Source organism: Sus scrofa, chromosome 15 (genome assembly GCF_000003025.6).
Source record: "Sus scrofa isolate TJ Tabasco breed Duroc chromosome 15, Sscrofa11.1, whole genome shotgun sequence".
Lineage (NCBI taxonomy): Eukaryota > Metazoa > Chordata > Mammalia > Artiodactyla > Suidae > Sus > Sus scrofa.
This window is the reverse complement of record NC_010457.5, coordinates 91,666,115-91,686,802: the sequence shown is the minus strand read 5'-3', so window position 1 is coordinate 91,686,802 and position 20,688 is coordinate 91,666,115. Positions and strand designations below refer to the sequence as shown.

General features: G+C 36.6%; 1 protein-coding gene across 6 annotated transcripts in view; it reads right to left on the bottom strand.

The window, feature by feature from the left end:
• Positions 1-20,688, bottom strand: part of ITGAV (integrin, alpha V) — a 107,178-nt gene that overhangs the window by 25,041 nt on the left and 61,449 nt on the right. For all 6 annotated transcript variants that reach the window (XM_021074688.1, XM_021074686.1, XM_021074687.1 and 3 more), the window contains 7 exons: positions 20,378-20,580; positions 15,295-15,486; positions 12,150-12,195; positions 10,699-10,806; positions 8,598-8,656; positions 6,628-6,782; positions 2,682-2,819 (listed from right to left, as the gene is read on the bottom strand). In XM_021074688.1, the coding sequence (XP_020930347.1) occupies positions 2,682-2,819; positions 6,628-6,782; positions 8,598-8,656; positions 10,699-10,806; positions 12,150-12,195; positions 15,295-15,486; positions 20,378-20,580 (901 nt within the window). The remainder of the gene's footprint in view (positions 1-2,681; positions 2,820-6,627; positions 6,783-8,597; positions 8,657-10,698; positions 10,807-12,149; positions 12,196-15,294; positions 15,487-20,377; positions 20,581-20,688) is intronic.

Here is a 20,688-nt window from a genome sequence, read left to right as displayed (position 1 = left end):
TGACAAACCCACAGCGAACATCATTCTTAATGGTGAAAAGCTGAAAGAATTCCTGCTGAGATCAGGAACAAGACAAGGATGTCTGCTTTCACCACTACTCTTCAACATAGTTTTGGAAGTCCTAGCCACAGCTATCAGAGAAGTAAAAGAGATAAAAGGAGTCCAAATTGGAAAGGAAGAAGTAAAACTATCACTATTTGCAGATGACATGATACTCTATCTAGAGAAACCTAAAGATTCTATCAGAAAACTGTTAGAGCTCATCCATGAATTTGGCAAAGTCGCAGGATACAAAATTAATACACAGAAATCGACAGCGTTTCTATATACTAACAATGAAAGATCAGAAAGAGAAATTAGGGAAGCAAATCTGTTTACCATCGCATCCAAAAGAATAAAATACCTAGGAGTAAACCTACCTAAAGAGCCAAAAGACCTGTACTCTGAAAACTACAAGCCACTGATGAAAGAAATCAAAGATGACACAAATAGATGTAAAGATAAATCATGCTCATGGATTGGAAGAGTCAATATTCTTAAAATGACTATACTACACAGATTCAATGCAATCCCTACCAAAGTACCAAGGACATTTTTCACAGAACTAGATTCAATGCAATCCCTACCAAAGTACCAAGGACATTTTTCACAGAACTAGAACAAAATATTTTAAAGTTTGTTTGGAAGCACAAAAGACCCAGAATAGCCAAAGACATCCTGAAAAAGAAAAATGGAGCTGGAGGAATCAGGCGCCTGGACTTCAGACTATACTACAAAGCAACAGTCATCAAAACCATATGGTATTGGCACAAAGACAGACATATAGATCAGTGGAACAGGATAGAAAGCCCAGAATTCAACCCACACACCTACAGCCAACTATCTATGACAAAGGAGGCAAGAGTATATATACAATGGAGAAAAGACAGCCCCTTCAATAAGTGGTGCTGGGAAAACTGGATAGCCACAGGTAAAAGAATGAAATTAGAACACTCCCTGACACCATACACAAAAATAAACTCCAAATGGAATAAAGATCTCAATATAAGACCAGATACTATAAAACTCTTAGAGGAAAACATAGGCCAAACACTCTCTGACATAAACAACAGCAGGATCTTCTCAGATTTACCTCTTAGAATAATGACAGGAAAAACAAAAATAAAAAAATGGGACCTAATTAAACTTAAAAGTTTCTGGGGAGGAAACCCTAAACAAAACAAAAAGACAACCCACAGAACGGGAGAAAATTTTTGCAAATGAATCGACTGACAAGGGATGAATCTCCAAAATTTATGAACACCTCCTACTGCTCAATACCAAAAACACAAACAACCCCATCAATAAATGAGCCGAAGATCTAAACAGACAATTCTCCATAGAAGACATATGGATGTCCAAAAAACACATGAAAAGACGTTCAACATTACTCATTATCAGAGAAATGCAAACCAAAACCACTATGAGGTACCACCTTACACCAGCCAGTATGGCCATCATCCAAAAGTCTACAAACAATAAGTGCTGGAGAGGGTGTGGAGAAAAAGGAACCCTAGCACACTATTGGTGGGATTGTAAATTGGTGCAACCACTGTGGAAAACAGTATGGAGATGTCTCAGAAAACTAAAAATTGAACTACCATTTGATCCAGCAATCCCACTCCTGGGCGTCTATTCAGAGAAAACCATGACTCGCAAAGACACAGGTACTCCTATGTTCATTGCAGCACTATTTTCAATAGCCAAGACCTGGAAACAACCTAAATGTCCATTGACAGAGGAGTGTATCAAGAAGATGTGGTCCATATACACAATGGAATATTACTCAGCCATTAAAAGTAATGAAATACCAGATTTTTAGCAACATGGATGGACCTAGAAATTATCATGCTGAGTGAGGTCAGTCAGACAATGAGACACCAACATCAAATGCTTTCACTGACATGTGGGATCTGAAAAAAGGACACAAGGAACTTCTTTGCAGAACAATACTGACTCACAGACTTTGAAAAACTTTATGGTTTCCAAAGGAGACAGTTTGGGGAGTGGGAGGATGCGCCAGGATTGTGGGATGGAAATCTTATAAAACTGGATTGTGATGATCATTGTTCAACTATAAATGTAATAAATTCATTGAGTAATTAAAAAATAGAAAAAAGTAAATAAACATATGAACATGTAATAAAAGAGGAAAAAACAGAAACTATAATAACAATATTTGAATGTATGGGTTTTACACAGGATTTTCTTAAAATATTTTAATATAGTCTATGAAATTTTATGCTGCTTTCTTTGGTTTTATGAAAATGTATTATATATGTGTATATGTGTACATGTACTATTTTTTACAATTAAAATATAAAAGATGATAAATTTGTTTAGCAAAATACTAAAATATTATGTAAATAAATTGGCATTGTGTTGCTTTCCTTGACTCACTTTACTGTTTTATGCATATGAAATCTACCTTGTCTTCCTCTGCATATCACTAAGTTCTCAGTGGCTTTAAATGTCTCAGATTTGAAAATCCAGATTCCTTCCCCTCTGACCTTAGCTAAAAACTCAACATTATAAAAGCAATTCTTTATGCCATTAAAAAATACGAACGATTAAGACTTTTTAAAAAGTTAAAAGTATAATATTAATGATAAAATCAATGATACATTAATAAAGTACAATACCTGTCGACTAATGTTGGCAGGAGTGAATTGGTTAAGAATGGGTTGCAAGCCTGTTACATCAGCAGCTGTTGTATAATCCAGTCGATACTCCATAAAAATAGTAATGGGAGTGAGTTTGTCTCTAAATTCAGATTCATCCTAAAAATGGAAATATTTTGAATTAACAAAGACATCAACTTGTGACATCAAACTATCTGGAGAAATCCTTAAATGCACAATACAAAGCCAGCTGTATTCAAGTCTTGATCCAATTCTATCAAAACTCTTTGAAAAGCTAGACTTACATAAGAATAGAGTATCCAAAAAGATTATCATTATCCAGTGAGAACCCTTAATCGATTTTTGTTTTATAATGTAACATTTGACTCACCCCAAAATATTTGAGGCATGTCATTAAAATGAGCACTGAAACACACACCTGACATGAATAATAACTAGGACATTTCCCACACCGCTTAAGTTACCCACATGTTCTTTTCCCTTTTCATCCCTCTGTCTTGCTTCCAGAGGTACCTGAATTTTACCACTGCCTGAATTTTATGTTTACCATTCCCTTGGTTGCTTTCAGTAGTTTTATTCTAGTGCATATGTCCTTAAACAGTATGTTTTTCAGATTGCTTTTCCTGTTTGTTTGTTTTTTTAAATGAGATCATACATATTCTTCTGTCATTTTCTATCTGTTCAACACTCTCTTTAAGATTCATTCACACTGTTGCATGTATCCAAGGTTTTTACTGTTGAATAATATTTATCATATAATAAACCCACAATTTATCCATTCTTCTGTCAAAGTTATTCATAATATTCTATTATTTTAATTGATCATTTATCTGTACTTACGTCCTTTTCAATTCATAATTTTGTAGAGTTTTATTTTTCCTTTTTTTTTTCTATTAGGTTATTTAGATTGTTTTGAGTTTTTTGCTTGTTTTCTCTATGACAAAAAAAACATGCTGTATTGTTCTACATAGCGGCAAGCAGATTTGTCACCTCTGTAAGATAATATATTATTTTCCAAAGTCTTCCTAACAATTTACACTGCCACTAGCAATGTGTAGGAATTCTCATTAATTCACATCTTGACCAATCAATAGTACTGGCAGATTTTGTTTGAATAATGTAAAATAGTATTTCTTCATAAATGTTACTTGAAATGTTTGTCGTGTTTGCTTGTACCTTGAGTCATTATTAAATTAACAACCTTTCCGGCACTTAGGTAAGATGGCCATATTTTCACTCTGTTCATTAAAGTACACACACACACATTTTGGCCAAGCCTGTGGCATATGGAACTTCTTGGGCAAGGTTTTGAACCTGTGCCACAGAGCGACCCAAACCACTGCAGTAACAATGCTGGGTGCTTAACCTGCTGTGCCACAAGGGAACTCCTAAGTTGGTAGATTTTTAAATCTTTTGTTTTGTTTTTTTAAATTTTTTTTTTTTTTTTTTGTCTTTTTGCCATTTCTTGGGCCGCTCCCACGGCATATGGAGGTTCCTAGGCTAGGGGTCCAATCGGAGCTGTAGCCACCAGCCTTCACCAGAGCCACAGCAACGCAGGATCTGAGCCGTGTCTGCGACCTACACCACAGCTCACGGCAATGCCAGATCATTAACCCACTGAGCAAGGGCAGGGATTGAACCCGCAACCTCATGGTTCCTAGTCAGATTCGTTAACCACTGCACAACGACGGGAACTCCTAAAATCTTTAGGCTTTAGTTTGTTTATATTTGCTTAGTGATTTTACATCTGTGTTTTTGTAAGACTGGCATGAATTCTCCTTGATTTTACTATCTTTGACCAGTCTGGGTATCAATTACACTAGCTTCATAGAATATGAAGGCGAAAATATATTTTGTTTTTCTACTCTTTTTTTTTTTTTTTTTTTTTTTTTTTGCTATTTCTTGGGCCGCTCCCATGGCATATGGAGGTTCCCAAGCTAGGGGTTGAATCGGAGCTGTAGCCACTGGCCTACGCCAGAGCCACAGCAACGCGGGATCCAAGCCACGTCTGCAACCTACACCACAGCTCACTGGCAACGCCAGATCGTTAACCCACCGAGCAAGGTCAGGGACAGAACCTGCAACCTCATGGTTCCTATTCGGATTTGTTAACCACTGCACCACGACGGGAACTCCTGTTTTTCTATTCTTTAGAAGAGTTTAATATTGGAATTTCTTGCTCATGACGGTTTTGTAGATATTGCCTATAAAAGTATCTGTGCCTTGTGATCCCTTAAGATTTTTAATTCTCAGTTCAATTTTTTATATGGTTTAAATGAATTTTTCAGTTTTCTGTTTCTTCATATGACAGTTGTATTAGGGTTTTCTAAGAATGTCTCTATTTTACCTAAGTTTTCTACATTTTCACACAAGGTTATTACTAATATTCTATAATTACAATTGATCCTTTATCTGTATTTATGGCCCTTTTCAATTTCTAATTTTAACGAGGGTTTTTTTGTTTGTTTTTCCTTCATTTTTTTCGTAATCTTTCATTTAAATTAAATAGTATTTAAGGCTATACATCTACCTTTACATTCTCCTTCTGGGATATATGATACATTTTGATGTAGTATTTTCATTATGATTCACTTCTAAGTAAAGTTCTAATATGATCTCTTTTTTGATCCACAAGTTACTAAAAATTATAATTCCTAATTCCCAATTTATCCTTGTTACTAATTTCTAAAAACTGCACTGTAAACAAATAGCATATTTTCTATTATTCCAATTTTTTGAAATTGTCCAGACTTCCTTTATAATCTGTATGTGGTCAACTTTCACATTCTCTACCTTTTTTTTTCTTTTTACGGCCCTTCACCTATGGCATATGCAAGTTCCTAGGCCAAGGGTAGAACTGGATCTACAGCTAGGGCCTAGGCCACAGCCATGGCAACACCAGATCCAAGCCACACCTGCGACCTATGCTGCACTTTACCGCAACAATGGATTCTTAACCCACTGAGGCCAGGGATCAAACCCACATCCTCACAGACACAACATCTGGTTCTTAACCCACTGAGCCACAATGGAAACTCCCAACTTTCATATTCTCTAATTGTTGGATGCCACATTACATACAGGTCTGTTAAATTGAGCTTGTTAATTATGTTGAGTCTTCTAAACCTTTACTGATATTTTTGTCTTTTTAAAAAATTTCATCCTTTATTTCTTTAAACACTTCATACACAGTTATATTTTGTAACTGATAATTCCAGCATCTCAAGCTTTGAAAGACTAAGATGTTTGCTGTTTCTTCTAATGGTTTATTTTCCAGTGTGTTTCACACTTTTCTTTGAAATGAATTCTATTTGATTGAACTTAACCTAGGGGACCCATACTAGATTGTTCCAGTAAGGCCCTGAATTTATTCTTGCTGGAGTCAGAGTGGTTCTTTGTTCTGGGAAGACTTTAGCCTCGTGGAAGAGTCTGGCCCTAATGCAGGAGGCTCCAGTCAGACTCCAGGCTTGCAGAAGGCCCCAGGTGAGTCTGAATCCCTGTGCTGGTGTCTGCAAGTCTGTTCACTCTCTTCCCAGATCCCATTCCTTCCTAGACACCCTGGCTCACACACTTGCTTACAACTCAGGTCAGGTTTAGCCAATGGAGTGTTTTTTTTTTAATTGATTGTTTGGTGGCAGCAGGGGGTGGGGGATTTCTTTTACTGCCTTGAGAGTCCAGCAATATTCAAGAAATACATTTGTCATAATTTATTCAGTAGCATTGCTGTGGAAAGGCCATGTAGAATATTCAGTCTGACAAGAGTAGAAGTCCATTACTCAAGTCTGATTCTTTAAAAAGCCCAATTTCCTCCCCACATGTATTTTTCTGTGTTTTCCTTGTGATTTAATGCTAAAAAAATTTTACAGAGAATCATTCAGATGAAAAGAAAAAAAAAAAAAAACAATAAGTAAAAGAAAAGATGTTGGAACAGAAAAGTATCTCTTACCCGCAGATATGCTATCAGTTCCTCACACTGCATCTGTCCCCCCCTAGAGATGGTCATGTTCTTGGAGTGACCCGGGAACCTGTTATGGAGAAACAGCGCTCGTCGAATTGCTCCTTTCTGCTTGAGTTTATCCAAAAGAAGCTCCACCTGGAAGTCTATCAAACCAAAGGATTTATTTTACAACCAACAGAATCTTCACGGACACTTACCTCTCCTAAATATCTTGAGTTTTCAATTATCTATGTATCCAAATAGGAGTTTCATATATCCAGAGGATAGGTATCTATTCCTTAAGAAGTAACTGCCTTCAAATTCATCAAAAATGTCTATACAGGAGTTCCCGTCGTGGCGCAGTGGTTAACGAATCCGACTAGGAACCATGAGGTTGCAGGTTCGGTCCCTGCCCTTGCTCAGTGGGCTAACGATCCGGCGTTGCCTGTGAGCTGTGGTGTAGGTTGCAGACGCGGCTCGGATCCTGCGATGCTGTGGCTCTGGCGTAGGCTGGTGGCTACGGCTCCGACTGGACCCCTAGCCTGGGAATCTCCATATGCCGCGGGAGCGGCCCAAGAAATAGCAAAAAAAAAAAAAAAAAAAAAAAAAAAAAAGTCTATACATTGTTGTGAGACCACAATATATTAATTCTGAATAAATAATTACACAATTAACCCAACTATCCCCAAATTAGTGTCACACATTAATTCAGGCAGTAGACAATGGTGGTAATAAAACAACTATCAGAGGGGAAATTTATTCTTTTAATTTAAACTGAGGGGAGAAAGTCAGAAATGAAATACGTGGATTAAGACTCCCACCATCAATGCAGGTAGCAGGACTCTTGCTGATTGTGACTAAGAATGTTTATAAATACACACCCCCACCCCATATTGTAACATTCACCACTAGGATGATTAAACAGTTTGTATCACTTGCAACTCCTACTTCTAACTAAGCTACCATACCAACCTGTCAGATAAATATGTCCTCATGAAGCAAATGACTAAACATAGCTCACTGGGTCAAAAATCACCTTAAAATGGAAGTACAGCCAGTAGTCTGAAACACAGTTGTTAGATTACCCTTCCAAGAGTCAGTTCTTCTTTAAATAGTTTCTTCAAAGCAGGTCTTTAAAACCACAAATCTCCTTTCAGGTTTTTCTCTGTGTTGAACTTCATGTCAAATCTGGCTGAAAACCCAGGGTTATTTTGCTTCTACCCACCCTTTGAGAAGAAGTAAGCTCCTGCCTCAAGCCTTGACTAACTGCCATTTCCTCTTTGCTAAGTACTCCTTCAGACACCTCTTCGCTCCTGTATTTCCTTCAGGTCTTTACTGAAACATTACCTTCCAGTGAGACCCTTGCTACCCTATGTGAACTCTCATACATGAACATGATACCCCCAACAAATTCTTCCTCTATCCCTGCTTTATTGCTACTCCTTAGCACTTAACATACTGACAAATTTCAGCAACAGTAACTTAACACTCCTACCTTCCTCTCAGGAGTGTAGAAACCATTTTTTTTTTGGAAAGGAAGTCAAGTTAGAGTTTGCTTTGGGGGTTAGATATAGTGGTCAAGCTTTTTCTCCTTCTATTTCTAAATCACTTTTAGAGATTTTTGGGGTTTCCCCAAGACATAAACTTCTCATAGGTCATTACTTATAAAAAATGATACACATTTCCCCTGCAGTTCATGTGCCTCACACTGGTAAGTGCTTAACTTTCTGAAGGCCATACTAACTATTCCGTGGGCTATTTTGTTCACAATGTCAATAAATAAATTTGTTATTTCTGAATTGGTTTAAGAGTTGCCAAACAAAATAATTATGTTGCAGTTTCAAATGTCATTAAGTATTAACATTCCAAAAAAAAAACCCAGGAACTATTTGAGTAGTTATTCAAATATCCTAAAACATTTTTAAGTACAATGTATGCAGCATCATTAAAATAATATAGTTTTTACAGAGAACACTTACTAAGTTTCGTGGGAAGTGTTCCTTTGCCATCCGCCTTTAAGCAGAACCTGACATGAAAACTGCAGAAAAATAAAAAATAAATACAAATCTGCTCTAAACATTTTTTTAAATATCATCCAAATGTCACATTTCTAATACTTAGTTTACATTGTGAAGCCTTATATCTTTCTCTCCGTCATATTATTCTTTTCTTTTTTTTTTTGGTCTGTGCCCATGGCATAAGATCCTAGGCCAGGGATCAAACCCATACCCCAGCAGTGACCCAAGTCACTGCAGTGACAATGCTGGATCCTTAACCGACTGTGGCACAAGGGAACTTATGTCCTATTATTCTTAAAACATGAAACTATAGAGAATAATCTAATTCATCCTTCAATAATTTAGGTACATTTCCTTACATGATATCTTAATGAGAAAAAAGAAAAAAAAAGAATTTTCTAACTTCCTCTCAAGTTTATAGAATCTGTTGATGAATCTAAATAAGGGAAACAACAGTCCATATTTAAAATAAATGTCTCATTTATTAAAAAGCCCCACAAAGCTTCCCATTAATTAGCAAGCTCCAGCAGAACAGTATTTTTCACAATTTATTAACAAATCATGGTGTCAGTTTAAAGGGTTGTGTCCAGCGTCTTAAAAAAATACATAGAACTTACTTAAGTATAGAGGGTAAGATTTCATGAAACTTCTGTTTTAATTATATACATGTGTTAACAGGATTATGGTACAAAATGTATTCCATCCTATGTGTCATAATCAAAACATACAAAAGCTACTGCTCTAGTTAGTGTATTCAAAGCCTCCACATTGTTACTATAATCATAAGTATATTATCAGCAACTTTACCAGGACACAAAGGGTGAGTACAGGGAAGAAAGGCAGTAAAACTTAGAACCAAAATCTTGAGAACAAATTCATTGGCAATTAATGAAAATGAAGACCAAATATTACTGAATTTTTAATATAATCCAATGAAAGAAGCAAAAAATTGTGTTATGGATGCTTATTTATTTAATATATATTTTATTATAAATACAATTTTGAAAGGTGGTTTTTAAAAATTTTTTAATGATTTTTTTCCATTATGCTGTTTACAGTGTTCTGTCAATTTCTACTGTATAGCAATGTGATCCAGTCACACACACACACACAGACACACACATTCTTTTTCTCACATTATCCTCCATCATGTCCCATCATAAGTGACTAGATATAGTTCCCTGTGCTATAGAGCAGAAAGGCGGTATTTAATAACTATAATAAATAATCCAAAAACAAAATCAGGAAAAATATCTTTTCATTAGCCCTTTTGTAGTAAAATATTCCCAGCTTCCAATCATTTTACCTTCATCTCTAAGTCCTCTGATTTTTCTGTGTGAGCAGGGAACTGAACAATGTTTCCCTAAGTGAGATAATCAGGGGGAGTTTCATAGTATATGGGTCAAGATTTTTCATTATTAAATTTGTATTGATTTTGACATGTATGAGAAAGATACTAGTTTCTCCATTTTATGTGTCTTAAAGTAAATCATGAGTCAATTTAAAGAAAAAATCTTAAGGGGTTATAAATGCAGGCAGAATGAAAATTGTAGCAAAAATCATACAATATAGCAAAAAGTTAACATACAAATAATGGAGATGAGAGAATTCAGACAAACTTATTTTTTTAAATTACATTATTCTTTAGAAACGAGTAAAGGAATAAGCAGAAGACCAATATATTAATATTTTTTCATACAAGCTGGTCATAGATATTAAATCTGAAAAAGATCATAGTTTTAAAAAAATTGAAATGTTCACAGATTTAGAATTAAATGAGTTCTGAAATCTTACTAGCTTTTTCTTTTTGAATCTATATTCACCAAGCATGCATCATATTTTAAAAATTAGTTTTACACTAGTTTTTAGCATTTCTGGAGCCTTCTACATATCTTCTTTGCAACATTATTTCTATAATCCAATCTACGATACGAAAAAAGAGTACACCCATAGAAACTGCTTTAGCAATATTTCAGCCCCCGTCTTCATTTTCAAATGTCTTAATAATGACTGAACCAATAATCACAATAATAACTATTACATACAAAACAAACATCCTTACCAGGAAACTTTGAGATCTGTCCCAGGCAGTGGGCAGGTTTTATTGTCTTGATTTAAAATACTAGGGTACACTTCAAGGCCAGCATTTACAGTGATAACTGGTCTGGCCCTGGTTAAAAAAGAAAGAAAGAAAGAGACTACTTAAAATGTTATATTGATCTAAGCATTTTTGGTTCACATTAACTGCATATACAGTGTGATGCACACTGAAGTAGTGTTTATAACAGCAAAAAGAATAGAAACAACCCAAACACAGAACAACCAAACATCCAGGTTTGCCCAGGACTGTCCTGATCTTAGCAGTGAAAGTCTCACATCCTGGTAAATTCCTCAGTTCCAGACAAAGGACAATGGCCACAACCTCATGTGAATGCAGCCCATTCAAGCAGGATAGTTAAACCAGTCGTGGGTCATCTACTTAATGGAGTACAATACAGTGGGGGAAATGAGTGCTGTAAATCCAGCATGTAAAGTGTCAATGTGGTGTGTGACTTCTAGGATATAGACAAGGCAGAATATCAGTATAAGAGAAAAAACACCATGTACAAAGGATGCGATACACACACACAATTTTTTAGTACACAGACTAGTTCTCAAAGCATATACTAGTAAACTAGTAACTGATGTGAGGAGAAGTATTCTTTTTATTGTATGCCCTTTTTATATTTGTTTGAATTTTAACAGCAATTTTTAAAACTGAAAAAATAAATTAAGTAATTTTCCAAAGTTCAGGTGCCAGGTTTCCACTCTGTGCAAAAATATGGCAGGCTCAGATCAGTGTGTCTGCCTCAATCATGATAAGTCCTGGAATCTGTGGACACAAGCTGCCCCAAGAGGCACAATCAAGTTGCCCTACCATAACCTCCACTACACAGTGGCAGTATTAGCTTTCTTGTCATGTATCAGCACAACCCACAGAAGTGTAAACATCTTAATCTATTTGGGATGCTAGATGATATTGTAAGGTATGAGGAATTGATGTAATGTAGAGAATTACTGGGAACATGATTAAGCTGGGAAATACAGACATGTGGGTTTATACATATTGCTGTAATAAAAATATTCATTCTAGAAGTCATTACATATTGACTTGTAGTCACAGAATGCTATGGCACAAACACCAAGTTAATTTCTCGTCTCTTAGCAGAAAATGTAAACTCCTATCATATAATCTAAAACACAAGAGAATATGTTTGAACATAATTTAAAGAATAGAAAAAATTTGAAATGCTTTTCTAAATTAAAAATCTACAGGATTTTCTACTTTGGGATCGTCTTGGATCACCACCACTTGCCTGCAGCAAATACTGAATAGAAAGAAATTTTAATCATTACTTCATGAAAGTTAAATTCAAACTGAAATTTTTTACTGAAATTCAAACACTGGTACTTAACTGTAAACTTTCATAGAATTCACAATATTTCTACATTATAGGATATGGAAATGTTTACCTGTATAACACAGCTCTATCTACACCAAAAGCTCCCACAATTAAGTCTTAAAAGAGAGAAGAAAAAAAATTAATAATATTTTTTAATTCTCATATCATTTTATAAAACATTCAATGCATATAATAAAGATTTAGACATAGTCTCAAAACTATTCTTCATTAAATGGTTTTAAGAGAAAGTCGAAAAGGTTAAAATGTGTGTGAAAACTCCAAATACACTACCCTCAATGGTAAACACTCATCATAAAACTAATTTTTTCCATCCATCCAGGTAGATAAGAATCTTTCTAATGGATACCTAGTAAAAAACCAGCAACACTAAGGAAGTGTAAACCACCCAAACACACATATCCCCAAAGGAAAAAGCTTTATAGATACCAGTGGATTTTGCAATTTCATTGTAAAATTTCTCTTTTTTTCACTGTATTTATTTTGCTTCAGAAACAAAATTTAAAAAGCACAATATGTATACAATTGACCCTTGAACAACACAGGTTGCAACTGCATGAGTCTACTTATAAGTGGATTTTTTTCACTGAATATAGCATCACACAACCTGAGGTTAGCGAATCCACAGATGCGGAACTATGGATACAAAAGCGCTGACTGTAAGGTTAGTTATACATGGATTTTTGACTGTGCAGAGGGTCAACACCCTTAATCTTCACACTGTCCAAGGATCAACTGTACTTAGGATCTCTAGAATGACAGCAGACAGCATCCAAATGAAGAATAGAATGCCTTAGTTTTTACATGCAGGCATAGCACTGGTTCACAATTAGGAAAAAATGAAAACAGAATTCTATCTCGTTGTATACCCAAGCTAAATTTGACAAAGCCCTTTCTAAACAGACAAGTATTGAGAAACCACAAAGATAGGAAGACATAGAAAATAAGAAGTTCTTTATGCCCAAAAAGAAAATGTGATAAAACTGAGAAATACATATGAGTTAAAAAGTGCCTCAATATCTAAGGCACTGCCAAAAATTTAAAAAAATTTTTAAAAAAGAAGGAAAAAAAAAAAAGAAAAATATTCCAATAGAAATGGAAAAAAAGGTGTTTGAATTCCTGTTGTGGCTCAGTGGGTTACAAACCAGAAACCAGACAAGTATCGATGAGGATACATGTTGAATCCCTGGCCTCATTCAGTGTGTTAAGGATCTGGCACTGCCATGAGCTGTGGTGTAGGTCGCAGACGCAGCTCAGATCTGTGTGGCTGTGGCACAGGCTAGCAGCTGCAGCTGCAGCTATGATTCAACCCCTAGCCCAGAAACTTCAATCTACCACAGGTGAGGCCCTAAAAATTGAAAGAAAAAAAAAAAGATATAAAATAGAAATTCACTAAAGTAAATATACATATGCAAATAAACAAAAATGCTTATTACTTTCACTAATAATCCAAAACTGTAAATTAAAACAAAATAACATTTTCTACCTATCGTAGAGTTTAAAGTTATTTTAAAGGAAATAAAAGATGATGGAGGTTCCCTGGTAGCTCAGTGGGTTAAGGATCCAGTGTTGTCACTGCTGTGGCTCTGGTTACAGCTAGGGCATGGGTTTAACCCCTGGCCCAGGAATTTCCACATGCTATGAGTATGGCCAAAAAATGAATAAATAAATAAAGAGAGAGAAATAAAAGATGACACCTAGTGTGAGCACAATATGGGAAAACGATCACTCATTTGCCGCTGGTAAGTGCTTTAAAAACTTGCAAAATCTTTCTGAGGGAGTGAGATTATAATCTGACAATGTGTATCAAGAGCCTTTTTTTAAAAAGTACATCTCTTTGACATTGCAATGCTAGAGTTTTGTCCTAAGGAAATAACCAGAGGTATGCACCAGAATTATATACAAGGATATATTGGAGTTCCTGTTGTGGCTCAGTGGAAATGAACCCAGTTAGTATACATGAGGACATGGGTTCAATACCTGGCTTCACTCAGTGGGTCAAGGATCCGGCGCTGCCATGAGCTATGGTGTAGGTCGCAGACTTGGCTCAGATTTGGCATTGCTGTGGCTGTGGGTGGCAGCTGTAGCTCCAATTCGACCCCTAGCCTGGGAACTTCCACATGCCATGGCTGTGGCCCTAAAAAGCAAAAAAAAAAAAAAAAAAAAAAAAAAAAAAAAAAATATATATATATATATATATATGCAAGGATATAAATGCCCCAAAATAAATAAGATATGACAAAGATATCTGATAGAATGGAAAACACAAATTCATGCTTCAGAAGAATAATTAGTAACCTGAGGAACTATTTGATACTTTAAGTGAATAAAATATGCTATTAACAGTACGTAAAGCATAATTCTATTTTGTTAAAGAATGTATGTCAATGTGCTGGAAAAAAGAAAGCATAATGAAAGATATGCTTTGCTTATTTTCTAAAAGTTCTATAATAAATATATTGTAACAAAAAACATTTCCTAAAATAACACTAACATGGTAAGAATCAACTTTGTGTCCTATTTCTAAAAGCATTTCAAGATACTTGTACACTGAGCTCATTAACTATTTCAAAGACAAAAGTAATTAAATTTTCTATATTAAAGAATATACCCATTATGACCCTAGATCCATTAAAATATTCCAAAGTGCCTAATCATAAAAAGGCCTCACTTCCTGCACTAGCACAAACCAGTAGGCAATGTATAGCAAATTACCTTCCTCATCCAGAAAATGGTATATAACAGGTGGAGCCAAGCCAGCTTATAATCCTTACCAGCCTTATTGGAAGAATTGCGTATGTTTTTTAAAAATCACAATGATTAGTCAACTGCATGAAAAAGTTAAATCTTTAAAAAACAAGAAAAGATGGCTGACATTATAAATCCTAGACTGAGCTTTGTTTACAGCTTCTACATTTTACTCTGACATTTCATTACAGACCTCAAGACAATAAAAGAAGAAACTGAGTACGTGTTTTCTATTGGATGTTCCCAGAACACACAGCTGTCTATGCTTTGTAGCACCTTTAGGGATGAGAACAGTGTCCTGAACATCAGCATGGGCTTGAACAGTACTAACAGTACTTGAAATATTGAACTGAAATGATGTGTAACATAAAAAAAGAAAGCAGTAACTAATGCTACTTGCTATTAGGACTAAAAAATCTAAGAAGCTCTATGTATGTCTAGGAAAGCACCTGGATATCCATTCTTGTCTATGTCCGTGGCTCCTTTCATTGAATAGCCGAAGCTTGGTGGCATGCTCCGAGCAGCCCACTTCCCTTCAAGGATCTGAGATGGTACCGCATTCAAGCCTGTGGGTCTTCCGTTGAAAATATAAACAATTCCTTTTTTATCTTCACCCCCATATGGAGCAGCAATTGCAATATCTGAGGGGGGAGAGGGAGGAGGAGGAGAGGAAGGAGAGAAAAGAGGAGAGGAGAGAGGGAGGGAGGAGGAGGGCAAGGATGGAGGGAAGGAAGTCTTAGCACTCATCATTACTTCTGTGGAGAAGATTTTAACATCTACAGAACCCATGTATCATGATAAACATCGATTCAAAGGTCAGTAGGGTACTCTCAATTCAAATGCAACAACCAAATTCAAGCAAAACTGTATGGAAATGACATTAATTTAGAGACGGATGATCTGGGTCTGACTTTGGACGCATCCTAAACTTTCTGGGCCTCAAATGTCTCATCCTTAAAATAGAGGGGAGGGAACATGTCAAAATATTCATCTAAGGTTCCTTCTAGCTCTCACAATTCTAGTTAATTTAGTTGGGTATAGGTTCGGGGTTTTTTGGAGAGGTCAATCTGGCTTGGAAACTTGAAAGCTATGATTTCATCTCTATCTTGCTCAACTTATATTGAAATGAAATAAACAAATAAAAAGTTGAGAATTCTTTTAAAAAAGGTCACTATGACCTTTCCTAACTCTAGAATATATTACAGAAACTATTTCTACTTCCTTCTATCTTTGCTGGTACCACCCTAGATAAGCCCTTCTCATCCTTTGCCTGGACCCCTAAAGCAGCCTGAGTGGCCTCCCGCTTCTTCTCTTGTCCCTACATTCCTCCTCAAAACTGCCAAATGTTAGTATCTTGTCACCTTCCTTCATAAAATCCTTCAATTATTTCCCAAAGCATTTATAGGTTATCTGATTTGTCCATTCATCACCCCAATTCTATCCTCACTCACTCTTGCTACTTGGCCTTTTTTTTTCCTTTCTTCAACTCGCTAAGCTAGTTCCCATCTCTGGTTTTATACTTGCTATTCCCTCCATCTTAACAGCTCTTGCTCCAGAGCTTTTTTAAGCTTTGCTCCTTCTGTTTGTCTAAATCACAGCTCAAATGTTATCTTGTCAGAGAAGTCTCCCTGGCCATGCTATGAAGCAATGCCCTTTTTCTTTCTATCTAGGCATGCCCTATCACATTATCTTGCCTTTACATGTTTGAACTCACAGCCTTAATCACTCTCTGAATTTCCCCTTTATGTGATGACTCTATAGCTCCTCCACAAAACATAAATTTCATGATAGCAAGGACATGTCCATCTTGCCTATGACAGCCCTTATGTACCCCCATTCCAAATTGCTTCAATTTCTTTAACACACCCAAACTGTTTCAGTCCCCTCAATGCAGCATCTCCAGAGACATCAAAGACACTTTGGTCACTCGTCTTTTCTTTAAGACCATTATGTCCAGGAATATTTCAAACACAGTGATGACTACATTCTAGTTTTTACTTGTTCACATTAAACTTGCCCCTATTGCTGCTCAAGTCCTTAAGGGCATGGATGGATTCTAATAATTTATCCTCTCATTTTTAGAATAGTGCTTGGCCTGAAGTAAGAACCAATTAAGCATTTGTTATTTGAAAAAAAAAAGTATTTAAATTATGTAAAAGTCCTTTTCCTTTTTTAGGCTTCAAAAGATAAATATAACTTCTTAATTGATATGTTCATTAAGAAAGTTTTTTTAAATATAATTTTCCAATAGAAGATGGCTCTACTGTTGAGGGATGATTTTTAAAAATTACTTTTTCTAAACCTTTCATTATTCATACAGTCTAACCATCTTTTCTCTCTGGCTTGTATCTCTCTAGTCTAGAGAGTCCTACTTTTTCATGCAATTAACCTCTTCCTTTGATCACTTTAGTTTCTCTTTTCTGTGTGTGTGTGTGTGTTCTTCTCTTTGCCTTTCTGGAGGAGTACTACCAAAAACCGCACATAAATATGAAACATAATTTTATTGTTTTAAGTATCCCTCTTGATGATACCTAGGGTTTTCCTGGTGGGTGCCGGTAGAAAAGGAGGAATATAGGAACAATGGCATAACAAAAGGTCAATGTCATCAGGTCTGAACAAGGAAAAGATCCAGATTATAACTAATACTTCATTATATATACATATATATATACTATATATACTATAAATATATATAAACAATATACATAGTTAGATAAATACAGCTCAGATAATTTTCTCCTTAAGACATTATTATTCGCAATCTACCAAATGGGATAATAAGAACCCAGGAGAAAATCTGGGAGAACAAACTCGTCCTCTAAGTTTTCTCTAAAAGTAAAATCTTTTTGTAAAATTGGAGTAAAACTTCAATATTTTTTAGCTGTCATTGCTTATAATTGTTTTGTTCACAGATTATACTTTTTTATTTTGTCTTTTTAGGGCCACACCCACAGCATATGAAAGTCCCCAGGCTAGGGGTCAAATCAGAGCTGCAGCTGGCCTACACTATAGCTCACAGCCACGCCAGATCCTTAATCCACTGCGTGAGGCCAGGGATCGAACCTGCGTCCTCACGGACGACAGTCAAGAGTCGCTTCGCTTCTACTGAGCCATGACGGGAACTCCATTTTAATAAAAATTGAGAAAGCAGAATGAGATGTTTTCTGCATGATGATATTAAAGAAACATTCTTTAATGTTCCCGTCATGGCTAAGCGCTAACCAACTCAACTAGTATCCATGAGGGTGTGGGTTCAATCCCTGGCCCTCTGCTCAGAGAGTTAAGGATAAGGCATTGCCATGAGCTACAGTATAAGTTGAAGACACAGCTCAGATCTGGCATTGCTGTGGTTGTGGTGTAGGCCGGCAGCTGTAGCTCTGATTTGACTCCTAGTATGGAAACTTCCATATGCCACTTGTGCAGCCCTAAAAAAAAAAGAGAGAGAGAGAGAAAAGAAACGTTCTTTAAAGTGGCTGGAAAAACCTCAAAACAAGGTGACAGCCATGTCCAGGCTCTCCCAAAACACAGGAGACAGGCCCAATTACAGCAAAAGAACTCAAGAGAGGACCTCAAATCTGGACCTGGTTTTCCAGGAAGTTTTTGCTATCGATAAGTAATGATTTTGTCTGTTCTATAGTATTCTTTTCAAGTTTTATGCTGAACTTTATACCAGAATTCCATTTGATTTATGTTAAATTTTCTTGGTGGTAAATATCTTTAAGGCTATTTTAGGAAGCAAAATGTCCCCTTGAGTAGTTTTTCTTTTTTGCTTTTTTTGCTTTTTAGGGCCAAACCTGCAGCATATGGAAGTTCCCAGACCAGGGGTAGAATCGGAGCTACAGCTGACAGCCTATGCCACAGCCACAGCCACGTGGGGTCTAACCCATGTTTGCAACCTCCACCACAGCTCATGGCAACAATGGATCCTTGACACATTGAGCAAAGCTGGGGATCGAACCCGCCCCCTCATGGATCTTAGTTGGGTTCGTTAACCACTGAGCCACAAAAGGAAATCCCTTTTTTTTTTAGCAGTTTTCATTAACAATGAAACCTTCTAGGGTTGGAGATGACACTTTAAGCATATGACATAAAGCTACCCACAAGGCAGGAGTGGAGTCTTGAGGCCAAACAAACATTCTCCTTTTCTACTACTACTTGAGAGATTTGAAAATTGTCTGTATTTTTGAGGTTTTCATCTTAATTTATTATTTTATATTTTCAGGGGGATATCCCTATATATTGTTTTTTGTTTGTTTGTTTCTGTTCACAGCCACACCTGAAACATATGGAAGTTCCTGGGCTAGGGTTCAAAATGGAGCTCCAGCTGCCAGCCTACAACACAGCCACAGCAGTGCCAGATCCAAGCCACATCTGTAACCTATGCCACAGCTGTGGCAATACCAGATCCTTAACCCACTGAATGAGGCCAGTGATCAAACCCGCATCCTCATGGATACTAATCAGGTTCTTAACGCGCTGGGGCACAGCGGGAACGCCTATGTATTGTTGATTATATAAACCAACCAACAGTTTAACTCTCCATTCAGTGATGGCTAGAAAGGTTTTTAGCAGTATTATTTAAAAAAAAAAAAAAAACTTTGTAATTTGTAATCTATATTTCATTATATAGTAGAAGACAACTGTGATTTTTAAAGATATCTACAGATATTAATTAACTTATTAGGAAGTTCCCTGATGGCTCAGTGGATTAAGGATCTGGCATTGTTGAAGTTCCCATCATGGCACAGTGGTTAACAAATCCGACTAGGAACCATGAGGTTGCAGGTTCGGTCCCTGCCCTTGCTCAGTGGGTTAAGGATCCGGCGTTGCCGTGAGCTGTGGTGTAGGTTGCAGACTCGGCTCGGATCCCACATTGCTGTGGCTCTGGCATAGGCCGGGGGCTACAGCTCTGATTCAACCCCTAGCCTGGGAACCTCCATATGCTGCAGGAGCAGCCTAAAGAAATAGCAAAAAGACAAAAAAAAAAAAAAAAAAAAAAATCATTAAATGGGACTATTATAAAACTATGAGCTTATACCTTTTTACTTGTCCCCATGAAAGGAGATATAACCTCCTTCAGAATATTCTGGACAGCCACAAAAAGCTATGGCTTTAAAAATATTAATGGCTAATCATACCTTGGAGGGATGCATCAGGGTCAGCATTGCCTCGACAATGTGCCTGGGAGCATTTTTTACATTTGTATCCAAATGGACAGCAGAGGGCACTGCTGCTAAGCAGGATAGAGTCAGAGAACACCACCAGCTCATACTGGGTTCCCTGGAATGCAAGCTCCTTTCAAAAATTAGCTACTCAGACACTCCAATTTGAGGGTATTTGAACAATAACTCATGAGAATCAGTTTTTGAAAGTTTTGCTCTAGTTTTTAAGGGAAATGAGCATCCTGTGTATCATTCAAATCCTTCTTTCCAAGAAAGACTTTTGTTTGTGTGAATCTCTATAGTTGGGGTCCAGATTTTCCAGGTGGACAGTGAAAATCAGGGACCCACCGTTGCTAAACTTTGACCTTACCATTAAAGCCATCCTGGTCCAGATCTCCCAAAGGGGCTATGGCACTGCCAAACCTCGCGAAGACCTCAAACCCATTCAGCTTGGTCGTTTGGAAGTTTCCCGAAGCTTTCTGCAGAGACACTGAGACTTGTCCCACTTCCTGGAGTTTGCCGTCAGAACCACGATCCATGAATAGAGGCGCTCCAATAAACACATCAGCGTAACTAAAAGAACAGAAGCTTTTTCACCGAAAGCAAGATCAAATGCCATGTGACCATTAATAATCATTTTCTTTCATATTCTTTCTAAAACTCAAGTTTTCCTTTCTACAC